General features: G+C 36.1%; 2 protein-coding genes across 2 annotated transcripts; both read left to right on the top strand.

Annotated features, from left to right (window-relative positions):
* Positions 1–508: 508 nt before the first annotated feature.
* LOC306878777 (small ribosomal subunit protein eS26-like) lies at positions 509–2296 on the top strand. Its single transcript, XM_079431301.1, has 4 exons — positions 509–541; positions 1626–1803; positions 1906–2036; positions 2197–2296. Exons 1-4 carry the CDS (start codon positions 539–541, stop codon positions 2230–2232), a joined length of 348 nt encoding a protein of 115 aa, XP_079287427.1. The 5' UTR covers positions 509–538; the 3' UTR covers positions 2233–2296.
* Positions 2297–6117: 3821 nt separating this feature from the next.
* On the top strand, positions 6118–8960 carry LOC306879520 (large ribosomal subunit protein P2-like; the record flags this gene model as incomplete). Its single annotated transcript, XM_079432525.1, has 5 exons — positions 6118–6206; positions 7306–7429; positions 7942–7990; positions 8095–8196; positions 8829–8960. 5 exons carry the CDS (start codon positions 6118–6120, stop codon positions 8903–8905), a joined length of 441 nt encoding a protein of 146 aa, XP_079288651.1. The 3' UTR covers positions 8906–8960.
* Positions 8961–9980: the final 1020 nt, after the last annotated feature.

Here is a 9980-nt window from a genome sequence, read left to right as displayed (position 1 = left end):
AGCTAGAAATCACCAAATCAACTGATTCTTTTGCACCTCACACATTAATAAAGAGCATTCTTGCTTTATTGTAATATTTAAAGTGCAGTTAACATTTGCTGTACATTTTAATTTATTGTGAAAATGTTTTATAAAGTATTTTATTATTTTTATTACATATAATTTAATTTTATACATTTTCTATATATATATGCTTAATTGACCCTGCTAGCATGATGAAAAAATAATAGTAGTAAATTTATTTTGTGTACGTTTAGGCTTTGTCATTTATAACAATTATTATATGACTTTTACGCTGCCTTCGCCATCAACTCAGATATCCTTCCGCAGTAAACTAGTTCCCTATTATGAATAAATTAGTATCATATAGTGATATTAAATTGTAAATATATATTGTATACCTCCATATACGTTTATATATACGTTTGCATCGCATCAAAGCAGTATTTTCCCGTTCAATAGACTTTTGTTGTGTAGCAGAGAAAGATTTTATTTCCGGTTTGCCTTTTCCGGTCCTCTTTCCTGCCTCCCGTTCAAGATGGTGAGTAGCGAGCCTTCACCATTGATTCGTGAATATGTTTTAGTATATTAAATAGCTTTTATACACTCAAGAAAACTGGTCACAGAGTATAGTTAGGTATTTGATTTGATTAAATGTGGGCCATTACATCGGATTATTGGACAGTTTTAGTAAGACGTCTGTGAAGATGGCTAACATGTGCTGCCTCTGCTGTAGCACGCGGCTTGAACAGGCCTGCTCCGCTGTATATATGAAGTAAAACACTTCCATTTAATGCTTATTATCGCCATTAGTTCTTCAGCGTACTGATAGTCATTATTTAGTGTATGTATGAAGACGCTGCAGCCTGTCATAGTGCTTGAGTGTAAACTGAGCTGATATGAAGATTGATGCTGCATCGAACTTGGTTTTCTAGTGTAATATACCTTTAAGAGTGGATTGACAGTTATGTATTTTGATTGGTGCAAAACAAAAAGTTCTCAATTTTAAGTGTCTGTTCTTAGGAAATTTATTAAAGATCTACGTAGTTGTTATGGTAATGGAACACCTGGAAATATCAGGAAAAACCCAATTTTCAGATGTCCAAAAATGAAAATAAAAATATATATGATGTCTGTTAGTGGTTCTCATTCTAATGATCCTGGAAATTTAGTTGTTTGACATTTTAAAAAGGTAATTTAATGATTGGTTATTTATTTGCTTTTAAATAAAAGGTCAACTTAAATGGAAATTTGAAAGTGGTTCCCATAGAATAATGGAAATCCTGGAATTTTCCTGATATTTCCAGGATTTACATTACTATGGGAACCACATACAAATCATGAAGTTTATTTGTACATTTTTATATAATTTCCCAATTTTTGAAAATTTGAAAAATCTGATCAATTAAAATGAATAATATTAATTTAAATTTAGCACAAGCAAGAAATGGCTTAATCTCCAGCAATAAGCTTGGTATAAAAATTAAAAGTATATTATGAAATTTTTAAATTGCTTATGAACAACTGGAAAATATATGTAAATTCATTGGGCAGAAGGTGTAGGATGTTAATTGAATTATATTCTGTACTCCTAATGATTAAATGTTTCCATTTTTAATTGACAGACTAAGAAGAGAAGGAACAACGGACGTGCAAAGAAGGGCCGTGGACATGTCCAGCCCATCCGCTGCACCAACTGTGCCCGCTGTGTTCCCAAGGACAAGGCCATCAAGAAGTTTGTCATCAGGAACATTGTGGAGGCTGCTGCTGTGAGGGACATCTCAGAAGCTAGTGTGTTTGACTGTAAGTGACTGCTTTAACGACCAAAACATTGCCAAAGTCTTAATATGTGCTATTCCTTGTCATTTTTAATATTTTTTTTATATCCCTATTCCTCCTGTGTAGCATACGTATTGCCCAAGCTGTACGTGAAGCTGCATTACTGTGTTAGCTGTGCCATCCACAGCAAGGTGGTGAGAAACCGATCCCGGGAGGCCCGCAAGGACCGAACACCACCTCCCCGCTTCAGGCCCAGTGTAAGTACAATCAAATTCTGTTGCAGGCAAGTCTATAAAAATTAGTAGGGTTAAAGTGCATGCATTGTATTTTGTTACTTGTTTATGTGCATCGCAGCATTTTCTTTTCCTGCATTTTCCTCATTTTCCTCATTTTCCTTTTCCCCCTTTTTTCCTGCAGGGTGCTCCACCCAGAGCTCCTCCTAAGCCCATGTGAAGCAAATCAACTTTCACATTCTGTGCATTTTTATGCAGAAAAATAAAAAAATATCTAAAACAGGTCCTGGTGTTTCATCGTTTTGATTGTTGCTGCATGATGGTCTGACAGCATTTGTTACTGCCATGTGGTTTGGTGCTCTGTCAAATTTAATAATAAATCCTTCACTTTTTATCTTATAATAAATTTTAAAATGGTGCTGTCAAACAATTAATTGTGATTAATCGCATCCAAAATAAAAGTTTGTGTACTGTGTATATTTATGTATATATAAATACACACACATACAGTATATATTTTGGAAATATTTACTTGCACATACATTTATATTCTTATATTTTATACATAAATATATATAAACAACACATTTTTCTTAAATGCATACATGCACGTGTTTGTGTTTATACACTCACCGGCCACTTTATTAGGTACACCTGTTCAATTGCTTGGTAACACAAATTGCTAATCAGCCAATCACATGGCAGCATTTAGGCATCTAGATGTGGTGAAGACGACTTGCTGAAGTTCAAACCGAGCATCAGAATGGGGAAGAAAGGGGATTTAAGTGACTTTGAACGTGGAATGGTTGTTTGTGCCAGATGGGCTGGTCTGAGTATTTCAAAAACTGCCGATCTACTGGGATTTTCACACACAACCATCTCTAGGGTTTACAGAGAATGGTCCGAAAAAGAGAAAATAGCGGCAGCTGTGTGGACGAAAATGCCTTGTTAATGTCAGAGGTCAGAGGAGAATGGGCAGACTGGTTAGAGATGATAGAAAGGCAACAGTAACTCAAATAACCACTCGTTACACCAAGGTATGCAGAATACCATCTCTGAACACACAACACGTCAAACCCTGAAACAGATGGGCTACAGCAGCAGAAGACCACACCGGGTGCTGCTCCTGTCAGCTAAGAACAGGAAACAGAGGCTACAATTCACACAGGCTCACCAACATTGGAAAAACACTGCCTGGTCTGATGAGTCTCGATTTCTGCTGCAACATTCAGATGGTAGGGTCAGAATTTGGCGTAAAGAACATGAAAGCATGGATCCATCCTGCCTTGTCTCAATGGTTCAGGCTGGTGGTGGTGGTGTAATGGTGTGGGGGATATTTTCTTGGCACACTTTGGGCCCCTTAGTACCAATTGAGCATCGTTTAAACGCCACAGCCTACCTGAGTAGTGTTGCTGACCATGTCCATCCCTTTATGACTACAGTGTATCAATCTTCTGAAGGCTACTTCCAGCAGGATAATGCACCATGTCACAAAGCTCAAATCATCTCAGACTGGTTTCTTGAACATGACAATGAGTTCACTTTACTCAAATAGCCTCCACAGTCACCAGATCTCAATCCAATAGAGCACCTTTAGGATGTGGTGGAACGGGAGATTCACATCATGGACAAATCTGCAGCAACTGCGTGATGCTATCATGTCAATATGGACCAAAATCTCTGAGGAATGTTTCCAACACCTTGTTAAATCTATGCCACGAAGAATTAAGGCAGTTCTGAAGCCAAAAGGGGGTCCAACCCGGTACTAGCAAGGTGTACCTAATAACGTGGTCAGTCAGTGTATATACATAATAAATATACACAGCACACACACATTATGTAAACAAAAACTTTTATTTTGGATGTGATTAATCGTTTGACAGCACTATTTTAAAACGTATCATTCTCTGTTATTATAGTAGGTGAACATATCCCCAATAGTATTTTACATGGAAAAAAAATGTAGGTTTGAGATGTTTGGTTATAATATTAATTGAATTAATATTAGCAGTCAGTGTTACAAACTTTATGTATTTTTGTAACACTTATTATAATAATAATACATTGTTTTAATTATTTTTATTTCAGTTAATATTTCACTTATATGATCCTAATTATTTTAGGAATAAGCAAAAGTGTTATAGTTACATGAAATGGATCCTAAAAGTAATATTATATGCTGAATATATTCAGCATATATGAATATATCAGCTTACGTCATAATCTGAAGATCGTGACTTCAAGATTTTCTGCATTTAATAAGTGATATACCAATATATATAAATATTTGCATGTGTACTTGTAAATGCAAATACTTGCATCCAAACTGCTTTAGTCACGCTCAGATGGAAAAGTAACACTTAAAGTCCAGTGACTGTAATTAAATATTCCCAAATACAGAATAAATGGTTAAAATAGCCTAAGTACAAATACAGAATAAATAGATTCAAAAGTTTTTCAAAGAAATAAAGCCATGCTAGATGCCTTTTTGTCAACAACTTGCCATCTGTTACTTTAGGATTTTGAAAAGTGCTGAGTGTCACTAAGTCCTAGTGATCTTCTTAGTGAGGTGTGAGTTCATAATCAGCCTGCCCTATTCAGTCAGATACACACAGCAGCCTTGACGGGGACAATGGAAATTAACCAACTCAATTAAAATGGCTACAGTTAAGTAATTAGTTTCATCATTTAAATAAGGCATCCTTTGTATGTTCTCAAACTTCAGGTATTAAAAAGAGACCGAAAACTAATTAAGCTGCTGCCAATTCAATTACTTAAGGCTTTATTCTTCGGCTGCGCCCAGGGAAGACCAACAAAAGAGGACGCGCCGGGCAGAGGCCTGTCTCCACAAGTTGGAAATTTCATTACAAAAGCAATTTCCAAAGGCCTGACTTTTGGAGAGCGTTGAGCAGGATGGCAGAAGGTGACGGAGCTGTGGAGCAGCAGGAGATGGAGACACAGGAGATAAACAGTGATGAGGAAGCACTCCTCCATTTCAGCAAATACAGCGAGGCTCGGGCCGCAGTGCCGTGGGAGCAACGCACATTCAAAGAGAAGGTGCTCCACCACATCGATCGGATCTTCCTGAGTGTTATGGTACTCTTGTTGCTGGTGCTCTTCGGAGAATTCCTGTATAAGATCTGGTATGTGACCAGCTGGAGGAAAACCCTGGAGTTTATTCTGGAAACTGTGTCTTACCTCTTTACACAAGAGAAGGATGAAGAGCTAATAGAACTGTAGATGCTTCTGAAATTCACATCTGTTTTCCTTGATCAGAATTCCACTGCTTTCTACATCAAGATGGAACAGAAACTGAATCGAAGATAGTGTTAATTATCTGATATCTGTTTAATATTCTGAGTCAGTGTTTGTGATTGCTGTGTTTGCCATTGTGAGCTTTTGTTACTGTAAATAAAAAGCTTCAATGTCTATTCATTTTGTATTCTTTTAATGTGGTCATGTCAGGAGCTGTTTGTTTTACGTACTAAATAGGTGCTATTCTAATATTTGGCTATGATGTAATGTCAAGAATGATCTTTACAAGAGGTTGCTCTTGCAGTGTAAAGGGTTCATGGTATGTCATGCCTCATTCCTTTTATTTTTGCCTCTACTAGAAAAATAAGAAGTGATGTAATTAATAAAACAAGTTGTTGTGTATCAAAGTCAGAACTGAATGGAGGTTAAGGCCATTAAATACCACCAAAAGTGTCAAAAGACCAAATCATAGACATTTAATTAACGTTACTTTTTTTAGTTTCATATTAATATTTCTTTTTAGATCTAGAAGATCTCTTTATTCACTAGTGTGAGGTGTTATTGAATGTGTAGCTATTAGCTAAATTGGAGGGGATTAAAACATTTAAAATAGAGAGATGGTTAACACACACCAATTGTTAAGAAAATGTATTTATTAAATAATCAAGTTTGATATAAATTATATTAAAGGGAAAACGCCTTCATAAAATCCACAAATATCTCCCTGATTCTCACACTACCACGGCTGTCGCACTCACTCCCAGCCATAAACGAGGAAAAAATAGTGGCCAATCAGCGTTTGGCATTTTGACAGGGCGCACCATGCAGCCAATCAGATCATCGCACACTGATGCATTCTTCAGCTATTTCCTTCTACTCGTCCTCTCTTTTCCGGAAATTGCAGCGTGACCGACGTTTCGTGTCTTTCGCAGACTTAAAGTATGTTTTTATCGACATTTTAACACTAAATCTTGCTCTGTCTTCTTGTTTATATGTTGAAAGTGTTAAAGTATGTTTAGGCAGTATTTATGATTAAAACTCCCCCTCTGTAAGCACATGCTTATCAAGTGATAGCCATAACGTTACTCCATTTTGCTTTCGTTTGCTCAGATTCGAAAAATGGCAGAATGTAATTAAAATTAATACCACAGTAAGTCGTAAAGGGTTGGAAAATGTTCCGTTTATTTGAATTAGTTTTTAAAGTTGAAATGCGTTAAACAAACCACGTGTGAAACGTTTGATAAACCTTGGTTCAGTCCCAGTAAACATCTGACCTGGAGGCTTTCTTTCGACCTCTGGGACAGTATAGCAGTTAATTTTCATAATTTTTCAGTTTGATTTATATATTAGGTGACAATATATCAGAAATATTGTATTTGTAATTTAATGCCATATTTTCAAAATTAATAGTGGGACCAAAGATTTAATTCACAATTTAGATATTTTTTGTTTTAATCAATTGGAGCTGCATTGTAGATATATTAAAATATAATTCAGTATTAAAATATACAAGTATTAAATATACATATTTGGCCAAAATTCTTCTGTAGATAATATGAATAATGGTGACCCATACTCGGAATTCGTGCTCTGCGTTTAACACATCCAACGTGCACACACACACACACACAGCAGTGAACACACACACACAGCAGTGAACACACACACACACACACAGCAGTGAACACACACACACCGTGAACACACACCCGGAGCAGTGGGCAGCCATTTATGCTGCGGCGCCCGGGGAGCAGTTGGGGGTTCAGTGCCTTGCTCAAGGGCACCTCAGTCGTGGTATTGAGGGTGGAGAGAGCACTGGACATTCACTCCCCCCACCTACAATCCCTGCTGGCCCGAGACTCGAACCCGCAACCTTTGGATTACGAGTTCGACTCTCTAACCATTAGGCCACGACTTCCCCTACATATATATATATATAAGATAACTAAGAGATAAGATATATAAGATCCTATATATAAGATAAGAATAAAAGATAACTATAAACAATCCCATTAATCAGTTGTAATATTTTTTCTAGAATGCGTTACGTGGCCGCTTACCTGTTGGCTGTTCTGGGTGGCAACAACAACCCATCCTCCAAAGACATCAAGAACATCCTGGGGAGTGTTGGAATCGAGGCCGATGATGAGCGCCTTAACAAGGTTCAAATAAAATCTGCATCTCAATATAACAGATTTTTTTTATGCAAGTGTTTTATAATTTATGCATCAAATTACAACAAAACTAGTTAACGCCAATGCGAGGGTGTTTCTAAAGCAGCGTCTATGGGAGAGACTGTAAATTTGTTCTCTCTTCAGACTGCCGATTTCAGTTTCTCTCAATTGTTTCCTTTTTTTTGAAAGTCATGAGTTTTTCTTTTGCTGTTTGAGCAAATAGGAATGTAAAAATAATTTGTGGTACTCGGTACTCTCCCATTCACTGCTCTCAAAGTTAAGCCAACTATGATGACTTCTGCTGAAAAAGGTCTATTAAATAAATCTCTTGGGTATATTCTATTGAAATTATCAGCTATTATAAGGAATTCAATACAGTTCTGGTGGTTTTGCACATGCAGCTCGGTTGCCCTTGTTTCCTTGTTCTTAATCAGTAAGATGGATGCTCTCATAATGCAGCAAATTCCCCAAATGATTCAATCTCTGGTGTTACTCAACAGGTCATCAGTGAACTGAATGGCAAAGACATCAATGAAGTCATGAATGCTGGTACGGCTGCTTTGCATTTACTGTTTGACTTGCATAATATAAAAATCACATGAGCTGTGAGTTCTAAATAAGTCTCGCTTTGTTTTACTTTTATTTTGCCACAGGCCTCTCTAAGTTAGCCTCCGTTCCAGCGGGTGGTGCAGTGGCGGTTTCTGCTGCTGCCGCTGTTGGCAGTGGTGCCGCTCCTGCTGGGGAAGCACCTGCAGGTGGGTAGTTTAATTAACCTGCTACCAAGGTTTTTATAGAAAACTAAAACTGAAACCATTAAACCAAAAAGCATTTGTTAAAACCAAAAAACTATAAATATTTCAAATTTTTAATTTAACTAAAGCTAAAACTGAAAAAAGAATTTATCAAAACAGTGTAGACATTAAGGAAAATTATAAAAAAAATGACAAACATCAAAATTAATACATTTTAACTGAAATAAAAACGAATAAAACTATAATAGTATCTTAACAAAAAAATAACTTTATTCGTGTACAAATATTTATTTAATTCTAATTTGATGATATAGGTTCTACTGAAAAATGTCATTGTTTTGTTTTCAAGATGCATTACTTTATGTTAGCAAAATGTTTCAGATCTGTTTCCTGGTGTGAGTGATCTTTTTTTCATTAGTAGTTGAACATCACCCATTACACACTAATTGGTTTGTAATGGATCTGATCAGATAGTAGCATTCCTGCCGCCTTCCCTCATGCTAAATTGCAGCAGTCCAAACTTTAATTTCAGACAGGCTGATCTGGTCCACTGATAATGTACTTTGTGGTTGAAGTCAGAAATAACCAGGAAGCTTTGTGATGTGTAATTTCACATTTGCATATTTATTTTTCAGCGGAAGAGAAAAAGGAAGAGAAGAAAGAAGAATCTGAGGAGTCTGATGAAGACATGGGCTTTGGGCTCTTTGATTAATCTATCTTTTGTATCTGTAAAAATACAATAAAAAAGGAAAACATTTGTGTTTAAAGCTGCCTTATGATCATTTGTCTCCAAAATGGTACATTTTATAATTTTATAAAATCGGACTTTTGCCGAACAGGTAAAACAAGTTTTGCATCCATGATTGAGCTTTTCATTCAACATGAAATGACATTAGCAACCCATTTAACTTCCATTATGTGACATTGCAATGTGAATGCATTGTAGATCTTAACTTATTACCATTATTAGATGTTCCTTAATTCTTCCAGACTCCTGCTTTTGCAAATTCCAACTTTGCACCCCACACTTGCTCTGTTTCTTGCACCCTGGTCCTGTTTCTCATCTCTTCCCTTTACTTTCCTTCCTTGGTCCTCTTGTCCTTTACTTTCTCTTGCTTTGCGTTTTCTGCCACGGTGTCTCTCCACTTCAACCTCAAAGAACCAGCCGGAGCGCAGGAGCCAGACTCAGCCTCTCTGGTCTAGACGACGATCTCTCCTCTGCTTCCAGCTCACCGGATCTGGCGGTTTCTGCAAAAAGACAGCTGACATCCTTACAGACGCAGAGCCACTATCTTCAGCCTTCCTCTAAAGTACTAAAACAAAAGCTATATTGAAATAATTTTTAAAAAACAAAATCCAATAAAAAGGAAAAAAAAAATCACAAAATTACTACAAAAATATAATAAACATGCCACAGTGATATTTTGTTTCATGTATGCGAGACTAATCTAATAAATGCATTATCAGGTTGGATTTGGACAGACTGATTTCCCTCTGCATATTGTTTATAATTTTTTTTTATTAAGGATGGATCAAACAAAGCAATGAAAATAACATTGCATAAATTAGCATAAAACTATATCGGACAATAGTTGGCTGTAATACTGTAATATTTTTTGTCATTCATAACTAAATTTGCTTTTTTAAAATCTTGAATTATTTAAACTGATAATTATTTGGTATATAAAAAATGTACATAAATATTTTAATGTAACAATATATTTTTTTTTAATTACAATTTTCCATAAGTTTAGAAGGAAATAAATGAAATCAGCAACACTTGACAA

This window comes from Barbus barbus (assembly GCF_936440315.1).
Source record: "Barbus barbus genome assembly, chromosome: 13".
Classification (NCBI taxonomy): Eukaryota; Metazoa; Chordata; class Actinopteri; order Cypriniformes; family Cyprinidae; genus Barbus; species Barbus barbus.
This window is presented reverse-complemented; position numbering and strand designations above follow the sequence as displayed.